This window comes from Neodiprion virginianus, chromosome 5, assembly GCF_021901495.1.
Source record: "Neodiprion virginianus isolate iyNeoVirg1 chromosome 5, iyNeoVirg1.1, whole genome shotgun sequence".
Taxonomy (NCBI): Eukaryota; Metazoa; Arthropoda; class Insecta; order Hymenoptera; family Diprionidae; genus Neodiprion; species Neodiprion virginianus.
The window spans coordinates 4,190,973-4,206,625 of NC_060881.1; the positions used below are offsets into that span (position 1 = coordinate 4,190,973).

General features: G+C 34.3%; 5 protein-coding genes across 5 annotated transcripts; 3 read left to right on the plus strand and 2 right to left on the minus strand.

Annotated features, from left to right (window-relative positions):
- The first annotated feature begins 65 nt into the window (after nucleotides 1-65).
- Nucleotides 66-7,487, plus strand: LOC124305665 (ARF GTPase-activating protein GIT2). The gene is made up of 13 exons (XM_046765291.1): nucleotides 66-354; nucleotides 781-914; nucleotides 997-1,109; nucleotides 1,296-1,482; nucleotides 1,602-1,732; nucleotides 1,850-2,036; nucleotides 2,149-2,221; nucleotides 2,910-3,107; nucleotides 3,182-3,348; nucleotides 3,967-4,137; nucleotides 4,304-4,495; nucleotides 4,590-4,823; nucleotides 4,897-7,487. The coding sequence occupies exons 1-13, from the start codon at nucleotides 297-299 to the stop codon at nucleotides 5,095-5,097; spliced, it is 2,046 nt and encodes a 681-aa protein (XP_046621247.1). The 5' UTR covers nucleotides 66-296; the 3' UTR covers nucleotides 5,098-7,487.
- On the plus strand, nucleotides 7,114-7,573 carry LOC124304755 (dynein axonemal light chain 4-like). The gene is made up of 2 exons (XM_046763370.1): nucleotides 7,114-7,179; nucleotides 7,313-7,573. The coding sequence occupies exons 1-2, from the start codon at nucleotides 7,114-7,116 to the stop codon at nucleotides 7,571-7,573; spliced, it is 327 nt and encodes a 108-aa protein (XP_046619326.1).
- Nucleotides 7,574-7,822: 249 nt separating this feature from the next.
- On the minus strand, nucleotides 7,823-9,536 carry LOC124305669 (dynein axonemal light chain 4-like). The gene is made up of 2 exons (XM_046765294.1): nucleotides 9,152-9,536; nucleotides 7,823-8,831 (listed from the first exon to the last, which is right to left on the minus strand). Exons 1-2 carry the CDS (start codon nucleotides 9,209-9,211, stop codon nucleotides 8,583-8,585), a joined length of 309 nt encoding a protein of 102 aa, XP_046621250.1. The 5' UTR covers nucleotides 9,212-9,536; the 3' UTR covers nucleotides 7,823-8,582.
- Nucleotides 9,537-10,004: 468 nt separating this feature from the next.
- LOC124305667 (probable cytosolic Fe-S cluster assembly factor CPIJ010948) lies at nucleotides 10,005-12,606 on the plus strand. The gene is made up of 7 exons (XM_046765292.1): nucleotides 10,005-10,202; nucleotides 10,314-10,409; nucleotides 10,539-10,694; nucleotides 10,807-11,077; nucleotides 11,174-11,422; nucleotides 11,512-11,892; nucleotides 11,968-12,606. Exons 1-7 carry the CDS (start codon nucleotides 10,137-10,139, stop codon nucleotides 12,207-12,209), a joined length of 1,461 nt encoding a protein of 486 aa, XP_046621248.1. The 5' UTR covers nucleotides 10,005-10,136; the 3' UTR covers nucleotides 12,210-12,606.
- A 1,424-nt stretch (nucleotides 12,607-14,030) lies between these two features.
- LOC124305668 (josephin-2) lies at nucleotides 14,031-15,490 on the minus strand. The gene is made up of 4 exons (XM_046765293.1): nucleotides 15,349-15,490; nucleotides 15,038-15,252; nucleotides 14,785-14,965; nucleotides 14,031-14,666 (listed from the first exon to the last, which is right to left on the minus strand). The coding sequence occupies exons 1-4, from the start codon at nucleotides 15,400-15,402 to the stop codon at nucleotides 14,433-14,435; spliced, it is 684 nt and encodes a 227-aa protein (XP_046621249.1). The 5' UTR covers nucleotides 15,403-15,490; the 3' UTR covers nucleotides 14,031-14,432.
- Nucleotides 15,491-15,653: the final 163 nt, after the last annotated feature.

Genomic DNA, 15,653 nt, shown 5'->3' on the forward strand with positions numbered 1-15,653 from the left:
TTGCGCAACAATAGATTCGACTAGTCGAAGATACAACGGTTTAGATATATCGACACAACGCATATGAGGATGTTTGCATGTGTATGGTGGTAAATAATTAATGAAAAGTGTAATGGCGTCTTTGAGCAGTGTTTTTATTTGTCATCAACAATTACTTAGACGTTAATTGTTGCTATTTAGGTATGTAAAAAAAAGTCATGCTTCCGATTGAAGGATGGATTTTTGACGTCTCGCGTATTCAGCGTTAACTTCAGAGGTGTTACCCGGGAGGCTAAAGGGTGGACATAGATAAAATAATGGCGCGACCAAAGCATCGAGGAAGTGTGGATACTTGTGCCGACTGTGGAGCTCCTGGTAACTGCATCATTTTTATTTATATCTCAATCATCTTACCCAATTAGTTACTTATTTACTTAGGCGTTATGTCATCTCACCGCTTGATACGCGCATTTTTTCTGTCTCTCTCGCATTCATTTACTTCTAAAAATTTCACTTTCATTTTTATCCTAAACAACAAACAACAAGTATTTATCTCACCTCGTTTCATGAGGTTAGAAATACTCTCCGGTTGCTGATGAAAACTTGTCAAATGATTTTTATTTCCTGACATTACTCTCTTACATTTTGTACTGTCAATATTACCGATTTATTGACACTTACCGATGTGTGCGTAAATTCGATATAGTCTTTTCTTTACTTCAATATTATTGCCATACTTTCAATTTTTCAACAAATTATACGTTTACTTTGATGTTCTTGTTTGTTTTGTTATACAACTAGAACCGGGATGGGCATCTTTGAACAGGGCTATCCTATTGTGCGACGAATGCTGCAGTATTCATCGCAGTCTAGGACGCCATGTATCGCATATCAAGTCTCTTCACAAGGGAATTTGGAGCACATACTTGCTTTCGGTCAGTGATAACGAGCGTTACAGTACCAGTTTTTGTTTGATCTTTTTAAGCATTGTACTTATGATAATGTTCATTTCAACAGATGGTACGTACCCTGAATAACAATGGTGCTAATAGCATTTGGGAACATTCCCTGTTGGATCCAAGCAACTCTAAGATTAGCAGACGAAAACCTCAACCCAAAGATCTGTTACAGTAAGTTGCGGTGGTTTAAACATTATTGACGTTGTTATAATATGATTCACTTTATAAATAGAATGACGCACCTCTCTGTCAAGCATCTTATTATTTTTATAAAACCTGAATAATTGTTATTCTTTGTCAAGACAATACCGAGATTTCAAATCCTTTGCCTATTTACATATATTCAAATTTACGCAGCCCAGTGAAAGCGGATTTCATCAAGGCAAAACATCAGCAACTGGCATTTATCCTGCGACCTAGTAAAGAGGAAATTTGTAGCGAGGAAGAACTTAGTAGACAGCTTCACAGCAGCGTTCGTACTGCTAATCTAGAAACTTCCCTTCGTTTATTGGCTCAGGGTGCTAATCCAAACTACTTTTATCAAGTACGACATATTCACATTGCATAGAGAGTTGGAACTTTGATGAACCATTACCTTTAAATCGACTCGGTCACTGTTAATGAATTAAAAAAAAGATACTGATCAGATAATGCAATTCTTAGGAGAAAGGAACCACACCATTACATGTCGCTGCTAAGGCAGGACAGGCGTTACAGTTGGAACTCCTCATAGCTAATGGCGGCAACCCAAGTACAATGGATTCGAATGGCCAAACAGCTGCTGAACATGCCAAGTATGTCTGCTTGTTTTTTTTCCACTTTCATAAAGAAACGACAACTATCTCACTCACCGTTCATATTATAAGTGATGAAAATTTAGCTGCTGAATTATATTCTATATTATTATTCAGGATGGCTGGACACCTGGATCTAGCCGAGCGAATCATTGAAAGTATGTACGAAGTTACAGACAGATTAACTTATCATGTATGCGCTCGTAAACCGGATCACCGACTAGGACAACACCTTATTATACCTCAATGGGGTACAACGGAGAGAAATGAAATGACTATTCAAGCTAGAAATAAGTTACAAATGGTAAGCAACTCCATCAAATTTATTCATCAATTAGGAATTTTGTGAAATGCATTATAACAATGTCACTTTAATGGTAATACAAAATTTGATGCTTCTAATTTGTGCGTTTCAGTTACCAAACCATTTGTTGGAAGAGCTTGCCATGGACGTTTACGATGAGGTAGATCGTCGGGAGACAGAAGCTAGTGAGTAAAATTATGTTTGAACTAGTTTTAAATAGTGTATCGCTAAGTTTTCATCATAGTCAATAATTTCAAACACGTTATCCACAATTCAAGACTATGTTTCTATAAGCTATAACAATAGCAATAGGCCAAAATGATTTATTGATTATATTGCGATCATAGCTGTACCTTTTGCCATAAAAAATAGAGCATATTTTTTACTATGCTGTTTACCTAAAACGCAAAACAGCTATTCTCATTCATTTACTCATTATTAATGCGCATGAATTTTTTATTTTGCCAATCATAAGGAGAGGTGAGTTAAATACGATTTGAATTTTATCTATGAAATTTAGTTTAGGTATTAGTTTTTTTAATTATACTGGTAGTTGGGGTGGCAACTTGCATCAGATCAAGTCATTATAGATGCTTATGGAATACTGTGTTTACTTGCAATTAGTATGTTCTATAATTTAGCAGATACTAGACGTGTAAGTATATTCTTGTTATAATCACCATACTACAAAACTTTGCTACTGTAGCAACTTAAATTTCAATTTTTCAGACTTTGCATCAGTAGGTTTACAGTATATTCCTTACATGCACATAAAATTAGCTCCATATACAGTTTTCCATTAAGATGAACCCAAATTTTTATGGTTTGCATCACTTATTTACATTTTTTATCTATCTTTAATCTTCATCGTAGTTTGGATGTCCAACGCATCTTTGCCAGAGAGATGCACAGTCCCTTTCTTGCCGGTAAACCCGCAGTTATCGTCGACAAGGAATCAGGGTAGACAAAAGCTTGCGCGGTTCACTGTTCAAGAGTTTGCAATTTTAATCATCGATCTTCTTACCGAGGCCAAGCAGAGACATATGCTTACTAACAGTACTCCTCCACAAGGTTTGTAAAAGCTTGAAAAATTCCCATAATCGTATAATCGGTGATGTAAAATTTTATCTTGATTTTTAATACAGATCCTGCAGTTTCATTGCTTCGCAAAGAGCAGACCTTTGGCAATCATGCATCACAAGTATCAGACGATGAGCCTTTATATGACAGCGTGGCTTCCGATGATGACTATGCTGCTCTTACAGTGGTCAATGCTTCTGCCCAGACGTCTGTTCCCAATTTGGATGACGAGGTATTTAAACATAATATAAGACATGATTGCAATCGTTAAGCACACTTATACATTCCACACGTACACAGTTCGCAGTGAAAGAATTGATTCAAAATTAGTTGATTATTATTATGTTTACATTCCCGATTACCTGTAACTCATTTCGATTGATGAACCTGTAGTCTTCTTACTTCGATAAAGTGTTATTTTCGAAGCAGTCGTTGTACTTACTTCGGAATTACTCAAGTTCTGATAAATTTCATCAATTATCTCTATGTGAAACACAAAAAAAAAAAAACTTATTAAAGGTGGCTGAAGTAGTAGGAAAACAACGAATACGGAATCGACTGAGCACGTGGCTCTTCTGCAGGCAGTGTTACTAGGCAAGTGCCACAGATCTGTGTTCGTGCATGCACAGCTGTTGCGAAAATTTTCTGATCATTTAATCCTAATCCACATTCTAATCAGATACGTAAATGAGTACATGCTGAGTTTAATAAATCTTAGCTCGTCGCCTGCAAGGATTCATGTTGCCCTAACACAGTTTCTAATCGTAATACACTTGTCAAACTTAATCAGTGTGGTTGTAAAATTTCCTTCATACGTATATGATTATGGAAACGCAATGTTCTTATTTAGAAAGCTCTCGCTCCAATGGCCAAGGGCTTACCGTCTGTGGTCGAAGTTCTGAAGAAGCAACTAACCCTCTCCGATTCAACAATTCGTGACCTACGCAATGAAATACGTTCTCTTCAGTCCACCGTCGAAAGATTATCGCAAGAAAACTGTGAGCTACGAAATATGATTCAGGTGAATTACAAAAGTCGGTTGAAATCGATCACAAGATTCGAAAGTAGAAGGCTTACCAAATTTGTTTATCATGATTAAATATTATTAATCAATCTCATCATACATGCACGACGTTCAATAAACTGTGTTCGCATTTTGAAAGTGGATAATATATTTCTTGCTACAGGCACCTCTCAAATCAAGACTTCAAGAAGATGCTGTGGTTAATGGACACGTGGTTGGTGAGCGAGAACTGGGATCAGAACCAATCCTAGATGTAAAAACCCTGACACCTCGAGGTAGTCAAAGACCGGCATCAATGTACGAAACCAGAGAAGGTCTTCGCAAGTCTTCCCCGTGGTCTACGGCTAATAATCAAGTATGCATGAGAGGATTTTCATTAGTAGATTATGGGAATCGGAACTTTGTCACCACGATGTAATTTTCACCACAAAACTTGTTGATGAATCTAGGCAAAACGGGAGGTTGAAGCATTACCGCGGCCAAATACAACCCAAAGTCTGTGGGACTGTGGTACTGTGAGTCTTCCTCCTAGCGAGGAAGTAACTAGAAGAACAGAACAAGTTACAAGACGTATTCAAGAGTTGTGGATGGCTATGCAGGAACCCAGTTGCAGAGAAGCTTTCGTACCTTGCGCTGAAAAAATTCGCGTAGCAGTTGCTGAGTTGACCGCAATATTTCCACCGGCTAGTATTTGGTCTTTATCTGATTTTAATCATGGTTGTGTCTGATACTATAATTTCAACACTTTTTCTGTAGAATCCAATGGAGGATAACGTAAGATCGGCATTACGTCAATTAAATGGTAATACAGGTAGACTTCAAGCGGAATGCGCAGGACTACAAAGGTGCACAAGTGATACAGACCACATGGATCGGTGTCTTCAACAAGTACGCTCGTGCGCTTACGACATAGCTAAAGCCACAAAACTTCTGGTCACTCAATTTCAGGTATGTTGATACTGAATTAGGTTAATTTCTATAAAACTTATCAAAGGTAAATCAAGATAGGAAGTTGTGCAATTCTCGAAAATTTGTTGTAGCGAACGTTTGTTTATAGCTGCATTAGGTAAATCACTACTGATAATAATATCCATATGCTCATGAAATTTGTAATATACGTATACAGCTTATCAGTTTGTGAATAACTTTTGTTCTCAACGCTCGAATGGTTAATCATATACTTACATTTCACAAATCAAATTAACAAAGTATACGATTTCTGTATCATATATCACGCGAGTAACGTAATGTCATCTTTTTCATAGTTTAAAAGTTTATTCGATGTAGGTCATTTCTATTTTAATCATTAATATCAATTATAAAGACTGAATCTATTTAGAGCCTGGAATTCGGTTTACCGATTAGTGTAAATTTTGAAAGAAAAAGATATTGCCAAATCGTATTTAGTTCAAATCCAAAACTTATGCGCAACCTTAAAATTCAAGTAAAATCTTTTCAAACTTAATATGTACGTAATAATAACATGGTATATTAAGAAAAGACTGCAATAATAAGCATATAAAATAGTTCACAAGTTTAAATAGTTATGTTACATCTAGCAAGCTAGATAACTAACAAATTCTTAAGACAAATATATAGTTCAATACAGTTGCGTATCAATTTCTTCCGTCTAAGCTATATTCTTTCCACTTTTATCTGTGTTATTTTCATTGATCTTTTATATTCAACTCATAATTCGATAGTCGTTGCAATTTCTTCATCTTTACATATACCTGCGTTTTTATTTTGAAGTACACGAGTTTTGACATTTTTTTCGAATCATTGAATGCAACTTGTTTCCAATGTGAATTATCTTCATTCTTTGAATAGAAATATTTCTTCAATCAATTTTTCATCAAGGCATCGTTAATTTTTTTTACGCGACCTTTTACGTCATTTAAATTATTTAATGAGCGATAAGAAAAAAGAGGAATGTGCCTGGATATACAAAGATATTTATTGCATTTATTCATGCTTTTAACAATAGTATTTAATGTGCAGCTGAAGAATCCATTTAAAAAATATTTAGTGTACCGTTAAACAGAATCCTGATGCATTGCTTCAGGTTCAAATTTTTATATAGAATATATTAAAGATAAAAAGTGTTCCGTATTAAATACAATTAAGGAAATATTTTTATTATTAAAATATACATAATCATATACATCTATATATGTATATATATATATAAATAACGTTTTTCAGTATCAATAAAAGAATGCTATTGGTGCTTTATATTACACAATGTTTAGTTAATTGATGTGGCTTCAGAGGATGCGAACTGACGTAGGCTTAGTAATATTATGCATCCCCTTTGCCATTGGAATTTTACTGGTTGTCTAATGACATAATTATTGAACGTGTTGAAATTTATTGTTTAGAATATTTGCGATTTTTAGAAGTAATTTTTCATTTAATATTAAATTTATTTAATAATGAAGAAAATACAATATATAACATCTGTATAGCTAATTTTATAATATTATTATTGTACTACATCGACAAGAGTAATATTAAGTATTTATCCTCATTGAAATTTTGAATGAGTTGACAAATTACATATAAATACATACTATATACATATATTTACTGATTAACAAAATTATTACATGAGAGTTTTCATTCAACGTTCGTTAATCCTCTACATTTAAGCTTACCTCTCAAAGCTAATATATTTAATACAACTTCTATCAAAATTGTACATCCACACGTCAATCAGCTTCGTTTACGCTGCTGAAAAATAATGACAGTAGACATGAACCAAAAAATGGAAAAAGATACTAGAATGTCGTTGCCGTTGGTTCGTAATAAAAGAAAAACAATTGTCAGCTTTCATATTTTGTTTGAAACGATTTATTCATTTTTTATGCGAAACTTTATTCTGCGACTTACTGACGCAATGAGTGTATAATCTCTTATTTTAAATACTGATACACGATACAAATATAGTTTTAATTTCTAAAAACTGCAAAAATGTCGGCAGGAGAAGTGATGAAAGAGCTTCTGCAACCTATCATACATACGTACCCGTTATGCAAGGTACGTTTTAGGATAACATGAAAGAGAGAAACACGTGCTCATTTCCTGATGTCAAAATAGATGATAGTTTTCACGACATGAAATTCTAAAATATTTTCTTTTCATTTTCTATTTAACTTCTAATTTTCTACAGACAACCGATATGCCAGAAGAAATGAAACAGGAGGCGTTAGAGTTGTGCACAACGGCGGCAGAAAAATATGCTGATAATTATGAACATGCTGCTAAAATGATCAAAGAAAGTCTTGATAAAAAATTTAGTCCTCCGTTTCAAGTTGTAGTTGGCGAGGCTTACGGTTTTTCTGTAACTCATCAAGAAAAAACTTTACTCTACATGTACACAGGTGGCAATCTTGCTGCTCTGATTTGGAGGACGGTCACTGGCTTTTCCTAACTTGTTTAAAATCTATTATTGGGTTTATTTTTTTATCTTTACTCATACGAATAAGCGCGTTAATAATACAAACGGAGATCTGGAAAATTTTATTTACATCTATACAAAAACAAAATCGTACCAGCTTGATTATTTAGAACGCATTTATATTGTTGTGTCGCAGCGTTAAAAACTTGTTATACAAATAAGTTTATCGGTTTTGAAGGTATTGATAGAATTAATTCAACTAAAAATCGAGTTTGAATCAAATACAGTGTCTCAAATTTGATGAATATATTTTCAATCAGGCCACAAATATTGTTACATCTCATGTATGTATTTATAATGAGACAATTTCCGGTATTATACATAAATATTATTGCAATCTTATTATAATCATAAATTATGAAACTGGTGTTCTGACCATTCGTATCTCCTATTTGAAATTTCAGTGGACGCAAATTAAAGGCGGTACTAGATTTGGGATATTAACTAATATTACACAAGTGTAGTCTTTTTCATTTAACTGTTTTTTTATAATTCTCAATAATTGACTAGATCTGATGTTTCTCGAACTTTGTCATATTCCTCACATGTGTATTTACATACTCACAGAAATTTAAATCAAAGATTCAGAATCAAATTCCATAGTCTGTTTGTACTTATACTATTATTAATCAGTCATTCGAACATCGATTTATCGTCAATTTTTATAGTAAAGATTATCGATCGTAAAAATTTTCCAAACCACGATATTGCAACATATAAAGTACCTATATGAAAACCAATTAAGATCGGTATTAATCTGTTGAAAAAATAGGAACGAGAATATTTATAATCTATAGTGAAACCATTTACACGAATTACAACGTCAATACATCTTTAAATATATTGCCAATACTCATCTCACAGAGTTAGCACATTTAGAAACATTTTTTATCAATTGCTTGTGATTAGGATGGTGATGTAGCTTTTTTGTCTAACTGATAGCATTAGTATACCGTTATCAAGATAGACTTTAATGTTATGGCTACGCGGATTTCCATATACAAATAGCTAAATTTCCTGCGCAATACATGTACAGAAGGTGTTTTAGCTGATAGGTAATCTCGAATCCGTATCCTTCACCCACTACCGTGTGCCAGGATGCTCCAAATTTTTTGTCCATCGTTTCCTTAATCATTTTCGAAGCACTCTCGTAATTATCCGCGTACTTCTCGGCTGCCGTTACGCATAACTCCATCGCTTCCTGTTTCATCTCGTCGCTCATGTCACATTTCTGTTGGAACAAACAATAAACAACAAAAATAAAAATAAAAGAATGCCCCATTAACTTCAATTTCCACTGAAAATGTTTATTTATTGAACGACTGTGAAAATTAAACTTGAATTCCATATTATACACTTGATTCTAAGTTCATTTGTTAATCTTAATTTCTAATTACACAAAAAGATGCAAAGACGTTGCATCAAAATTAGAGAAGAAATCAATTGCTCGAATATATGATTCGAATATGTTTATTTTTATTTTCGAGAAAAGTTTAATATACATTATAATTACGTTTAGATATTTGTAATTGAATGGGGATTGAAACTCACGCGACACAAGGGATACGTATGAAGTATTTTGACGACATCGTCCTTCTTGACTTCCGTCATCGTTCTGTTGTTTATTTTTATAATTCAATCTCAATCGTAGTTATAATTGCATTACACTATTAATTGTATGTGCGGCAACACACGACGAAATACCTGTGTTACACCGATGCAGAGAAAATTGCCGTGAAGCAGGCGAAATTGGGGCAAAATTATTGCGCTCGTGACTCATGCGGAGTCGTGAAATCAGATGTCAAGTAGGAAACGGGGCGTTGGGCATTTGGCAGAAAGGGAGGAGGCAAAATATTTACTTCCCAAGGCAACAGGGAGGAAGAATCACCCCCCACGTATCTATGCACTCGATTTCGTCATCGTGAATGGTGAAAGAACAGGCGCCGGCGCAATCGCGACATCGCACGCTGTGTTTTAATATTGTCCGTTTAGATTGTTGTTCATATACAGGTATATATTGATGCGGAATGTCAACGCTCGAGAACTCGTAATATATCTATAATTTAAAACAATCAAATTCCTTAATTTTATCTCGTAAGCAAAATACAATTCATGGTCAAAAAGAGCCAAGCAATTGTGTTGCGTCTAAGCTGTTATTGACTACAGTTGCAGTTTATTTCATTGCAAGAGTTTGACCGTGTGTGTAGATTTCAAAATATAATGACAAATTTCTTTTACAAAACTCAAATCAATGCGAATCCAGATGAATTGTATTCAGAGTTGCAATGTGTATTATTTGCCACCAGATGGATTCGAAAACGCTCTTTCCCACTGTTGGTCATTGTTGCTCCTAAAAGTGTAAAGTGGCGCCACCCGCGATTACCGAGCTATTACTGTATTGTATAAGTAACATTAGCTTGACGCTAAGTACACTGGGAAAATCACGAAGGTTGTCGTGTGCGCAAGTGATAGTCATTGATGTATTGCGAAGTATACACCTGATATTCCGACTGATTTCAATATAAAGTTTTAAAACATGGCATCACGATTTAGTGGTGCTCTGCAATTGACGGATTTAGACGATTTCATAACTCCGTCACTGGTAAGTTTAAAAATATTTTATTCCCGTAGAATATCACCTAAACTTTTGTATTTGCATGTCCAGTTTCTCGAGCGTATAAAAATAGGCGCTAAATTCGAATTTGTTTTACAGGAGTGTATAAAACCAATTGAAATACCAAAGTCGAAGGCTAAGACAGGGGCTAAAATAAAAATACAGGAAGACGGAGCGTATGTAGAATTAAATGAGGTTCGTCTGTTAATAATGAATATTATAAATGCTGTCCTTTTATATAGTTAGAACTAATCACCTTTTCACACTTCCGAAACTGAACCAAGCATGTCTACCCAATTAATTATTTTTATTTCTTTATCACAGTCTGGTACTTCGGAAAAACTTCAAAAAGTCGAGATCACTTTAGCTGACTGCTTAGCTTGCAGCGGCTGTATAACATCGGCCGAAAGCGTTCTTGTTACTCAGCAGAGCCAAGAGGAACTTCTGAGGGTCTTACAGGAAAATCAGAACTTTCGAGAGGTAATGCATTATATCTACATCGTACTCCTTGTTTCTCGAATGGAGGCAGAGTCGATGAAAAGTTGGTCACAATCTATTCTCAAATTAATGACAACGTTTTGATATTTCACAGAATGGAAAACAAGAAGAGGCGAGATTCATCGTAGTGAGTTTATCAGTACAGCCAGTTTTGTCGCTAGCCGAGCGTTATGGTTTGGATCCAGAAAGCGCTGCCCGGAAATTAGCTGGTCATTTTCGTCAATTGGGAGCAGATATGATATTGGACATGACTGCAGCAGATGATTTTTCTCTGCTGGAATCAGCGAGAGAATTTATTGAAAGATATAAGTCTTCTCAGGATAATGTCAAAGGTCAAATACCGATGCTGGCTTCGTCTTGTCCAGGTATAGCTTATTTTTTACCGAATACTGTGACTAAAAATTCCGACAGTTGTTTATTATTATAATCCATCCAGGTAATTTCTTTCTTTGTACAATTAGGCTGGGTTTGTTACGCGGAAAAGACACACGGAAATTTTATACTGCCCTATATAAGTGTGACAAAATCGCCACAACAAGTAATGGGTTCTTTGGTCAAATACCATTTGGCCGAGTACAAAGGGCTACCTCCTGAGCGAGTATATCACATCAGCGTGATGCCCTGTTATGATAAAAAATTGGAAGCCTCTCGAGAAGATTTTTACAATGAACTTAAGCAGACCAGAGACGTCGACTGCGTGATTACGTCAAGTATGCAATATTAGTAAAACGTGTCGAGATGCATTATTGTGAATTTATTCATCTTCATTGTTCGTGATTATGAATTTTGTTTTTTTCAGTTGAATTGGAAAACATGTTGATTAGTCAGGGAGTGTCATTGAACGATGTTGAAAGTGGTGAAATAGACCGACCTTTTGGTGCATACAACAAAGAACAATCTGACAAAATACTTTGGGGACATCAAGGCTCGGGATCAGGTGGCTATGCTCATTTCATATTCCAGTACGCCGCTTATCATCTTTTCCAAGAAGCCAATACTACTGTTGAATTTAAAAATCTAAGAAATCCAGATTTCAAGGAGGCAGTTTTGGAAAAAGATGGAAAGATTTTACTGAGGTTCGCTATTGCCAATGGCTTCAAAAACATTCAAAACCTCGTTCAGAAACTTAAAAGAGGGAAGTCTCCGTATCACTATGTTGAAGTTATGGCCTGTCCTTCAGGTAAGTCTCATTCAAGCGACAAAGCATATTTCAATATTCGTTTCTTAAAACTTGGCTTTTTTCTCATCTTTATAGGCTGCCTCAACGGTGGAGCCCAAATACGACCTCAGGATGGTTCACAGCCACGTGAATTGGCCGCTAAACTTGAAACAGTTTATCACAGTCTTCCTTTAAGTAAACCAGAAGAAAATTGTGTTACATTAAGTTTGTACACTACATGGCTTGAAGGCGAGCACTCCGACAAATCCGCTGCTTTCCTCCATACGCAGTATCATGAAATAGAGAAGATGAATACGGCACTTGCCATTAAGTGGTGAAATGTTCCACAAGAATGGCACAACTAATAACTAAGTAGGTAATTCTCCAAATTGGTATAAGGTAAAGAACAAAATTGGATGATTTGTATTAGCAATTACAATATATTAATATTTATAAACATCTTTATCATTTGAAATATATTTACAAATTAAAATCATATGAAATAAATATGTGGTACAATACTGAAGTAAATCGACACATATTTCATGCCAGAACAACAAGTTTTGAGTTCGAGTGTTATTAAGTGTTACTCAAAAAATCTATCTAAGAATTAAAATTGTACTGTTTGTGTGTATTATGCGAAATTACAAATATTTTTCGGTTTCTCATCTATTCTACATAGTGTTATTATCACGTTACTAACATTACCTTCCAGTTATATACAGGTATGTTGCATTAGTTCGGAAAAAAAGTTAATATCATTCTCTTTTATGTTTCACATCCCTGATTACAATTCTGATTAATAAATATATCCATAATATAAGGTAATCACGTCGATGCAACTTCAAAAGAATTATGCCATTTTTCTCTCTCTATTTTTCCATATCCAAATAAGTTCATACTTTGAAATCTGTTATTTGAAATGTTATTACATCTTACTTTACGGTATTGCTTTCCATTTTTTCGAATTGGACCATTTGTTTTATGTAACCACATATTTTGCAATTCATTAATTTTAATTTTCAATCAAAATTTTCTGAAATGAATACCAATCAATTCCACATTTCGGGAAAACAAATATTTCAATCTAGTAAAGCCCTTTGCATTCTTCAACGAACCATTTTAAATGAAATTCAATTCTCAATACAAGCTAATATTTATTAAAATCATAAATCGTACTGGGTGCTCTGTGTTACTTCCGTTTTATGCATCATCAATTGAGTCAGATTTCTATACAGATATGTATATATATACATATATAGAAATAAACGCATTGACGAATAAAGCGACTCACTCTATAAAATTGATGTGCTATCATGTGTAAATGAATGTAAGCACTTGAATTTAAATCCAGAAGCTCCTAAAGTTTCTGTGTTTTGGTAAATATAAAATTATTTCTGCTAACGAACTCGCACATAAAACATCAAGATAATCAATTAATATTAAACACTGAAACTAGCTTGCCAAATTTTTTGCATGTTTATACTTTTGTTAGAATGACACTACGAGTTATTTTGACTTATATTCTAGACAGCTTTATGACAACTAATCTATGGTAAACACGCGATAGTGCAAGTTTTTCTTTTTCACAGTTAAATTAGACAACGATGTGTTAAATTAATATTCAAGCACTAAATAATTACCAACAACTCAAAAAATAATACATATATAACAATATATATATAAATGTATGCAGGGTGACTCAGAACTATTGCCCCATAGGCTGAAACGTTATTTATTTCTCATAAGAAATTTGTCATTTGCGAATCACAGCTGTTCGATATTTGCCGATCCAGGGGTATCTGATCACTCAGAATACTGCTACCCGATCGCCCAATTTCAGACAGATGTGATTCGCAAACGAGAAATTTCCTATTAGAAGTAAGAAATGTTTTAGTCAGAGATTTTCACAAGAAACACACTGATAGCCTATGGGACGAAAGTCCTGAGTAACCCTGTATATGGGTTGATGTTTTGCTAGCAAAATCAAAACATAACAAAACAAAGTATGTAGTTAAAATTGTAAAACAAATTTCTACAACATTTTGAGAAAGCTCAATATTATTTACGTATTCATCGTATGTAACGCACAATTCTTTGCACAATATGTACACAATATATGACACAAAACTATGTCTTCTTATTAGTTTTGTCTTTTATTTTTTTTTTTTTTTTTTTTTAATCAATTCAATTTTTCTTATTTTCTGATTCATGGTCGACAATAGAATCTGTTGATGAAATGACACCCACTTTTTTTTTTACCCATTTCAGCAATAGCTTACATTAAAACATCATGGTGATCACTATTATCAGAAAATACTTGAATCAGTTGCTATGACACAACATTTTTCTCAAACATTACAACAACATTCTTCAATCAGTTTCATTATTTGAATCTTTGGGTGATCTGTACAAATGTTATTCTATTGACATAATTACTCATTCTATGAGCCTCTAAAATGTATATCTCGAAGTAAAAAAAAAAAGCTAATCGAAAGACAAAAAACTATTTAAAAACAACCAATAGTCGATAAGTGTGTGACAATAAATCTCACATTTTATCAACTTTGGCAGTCCCGTTTATCAGTTGCATTGTCCTGCAAATCAATATCTGAAGGCAAACTGTCTTCGATGTATTGAATTGAGTCTTGATCGGTATCATTTTGTACCTTTGATTGAAGATATGGGTCCATAAGCCACCCTTGCTTGCTGTCCACTTCTCTAGACACGACAAGAAACAATTCCTTTTCCTTGCTATCGATCTGCTCCTTTAAGTATGCTATCAATTCATTATCCTGTAAAGTATAGATATTAGTTGAAGGAAATAGATACTATGCAGTACAGGGCAGTGTTAAAAAATGAGTAGTAAACTTAAACACTAATATGAATTAGGAGAAAAAAGTATATATTAACCTTTCCGATGAGTTGTGGCGTCTCAAGTTTGGAATCAAGATTGTAAAAAGTGCCGCTTATTTTACGCAAGGCGACCCAGTGCCGTCTTTTTAGTGGTAGCAAAACAAATCCTAGCTTATACTCCGTGGGTACGTTTAATATAAAGCCTTCAATATTATCGAGACAAAGACATTTTGGATCTCTGAAAAAATTGATTGCCTTAAAATCAACAAAAGTGACTATTGCAACAGGTTGAGAAGAAGCAAAATATTACCTGCGTTTATCAAACCACACAGCCTCGTGACCTTTTCTTTGTAAAGCAGCCATGATAACGTTGATATCATAATTACCAAGTCCCAGTAAAGATTTGTGCGGATTTATCCAAACGTCGGGGCTCAGACTATAACATATTTGATCTAATTCTTGCTTCGTAAATCCGTGCTCTTGAAATAGATTGTTCAAGGCGTGTAAAGCACAGAGCTCTTTAACCTGTGTCATTTGTAAACAGAATATTGTATACAGTGTGACAGGAAGTGGGGATGATAAAAATTAGTGTAAAATAAAGTGTATTTCTCATTGTGTTACCTGACGTTCATGATATATAGATCCATTCATGTCAAAAACCACACTTTTCACCATTCTTACTACATAATTATGCGACTACTCAAGTTAATGATTGTCATTAATTCTACTAAAACGTTGCTTTATTAGGGTGAAAATGAGAGGCGGACGTGAGTAAGATCTCTGCGTTTTTCAAGTTACTACATCTACATCGTAGTTAGTCGTAACCTGTTTAATTTAATATTTAATAAATATAACCTATTCTGTTTTGTCTGACAGAAAGGATAGACAAAACACTACTTTGTACAACCAGTTGTTAGAGATGCGTT

Excerpts from the sequence above, each read along its gene's own strand:
- LOC124305665 (XM_046765291.1), top strand. The coding sequence starts at position 297 with ATGGCGCGACCAAAGCATCGAGGAAGTGTGGATACTTGTGCCGACTGT. Across the intron at positions 355-780 it reads TGCCGACTGTGGAGCTCCTG|AACCGGGATGGGCATCTTTG; the intron begins GTAACTGCATCA and ends TTATACAACTAG. Across the intron at positions 2,222-2,909 it reads TCGTCGGGAGACAGAAGCTA|TTTGGATGTCCAACGCATCT; the intron begins GTGAGTAAAATT and ends TCTTCATCGTAG.
- LOC124304755 (XM_046763370.1), top strand. The coding sequence starts at position 7,114 with ATGTCGGCAGGAGAAGTGATGAAAGAGCTTCTGCAACCTATCATACAT. Across the intron at positions 7,180-7,312 it reads ATACGTACCCGTTATGCAAG|ACAACCGATATGCCAGAAGA; the intron begins GTACGTTTTAGG and ends AATTTTCTACAG.
- LOC124305669 (XM_046765294.1), bottom strand. The coding sequence starts at position 9,211 with ATGACGGAAGTCAAGAAGGACGATGTCGTCAAAATACTTCATACGTAT. Across the intron at positions 8,832-9,151 it reads ATACGTATCCCTTGTGTCGC|AAATGTGACATGAGCGACGA; the intron begins GTGAGTTTCAAT and ends TTGTTCCAACAG.
- LOC124305667 (XM_046765292.1), top strand. The coding sequence starts at position 10,137 with ATGGCATCACGATTTAGTGGTGCTCTGCAATTGACGGATTTAGACGAT. Across the intron at positions 11,423-11,511 it reads CGACTGCGTGATTACGTCAA|TTGAATTGGAAAACATGTTG; the intron begins GTATGCAATATT and ends TGTTTTTTTCAG. Across the intron at positions 11,893-11,967 it reads AGTTATGGCCTGTCCTTCAG|GCTGCCTCAACGGTGGAGCC; the intron begins GTAAGTCTCATT and ends TCATCTTTATAG.
- LOC124305668 (XM_046765293.1), bottom strand. The coding sequence starts at position 15,402 with ATGGTGAAAAGTGTGGTTTTTGACATGAATGGATCTATATATCATGAA. Across the intron at positions 15,253-15,348 it reads CTATATATCATGAACGTCAG|GTTAAAGAGCTCTGTGCTTT; the intron begins GTAACACAATGA and ends CAAATGACACAG. Across the intron at positions 14,667-14,784 it reads CGCCACAACTCATCGGAAAG|GATAATGAATTGATAGCATA; the intron begins GTTAATATATAC and ends TATACTTTACAG.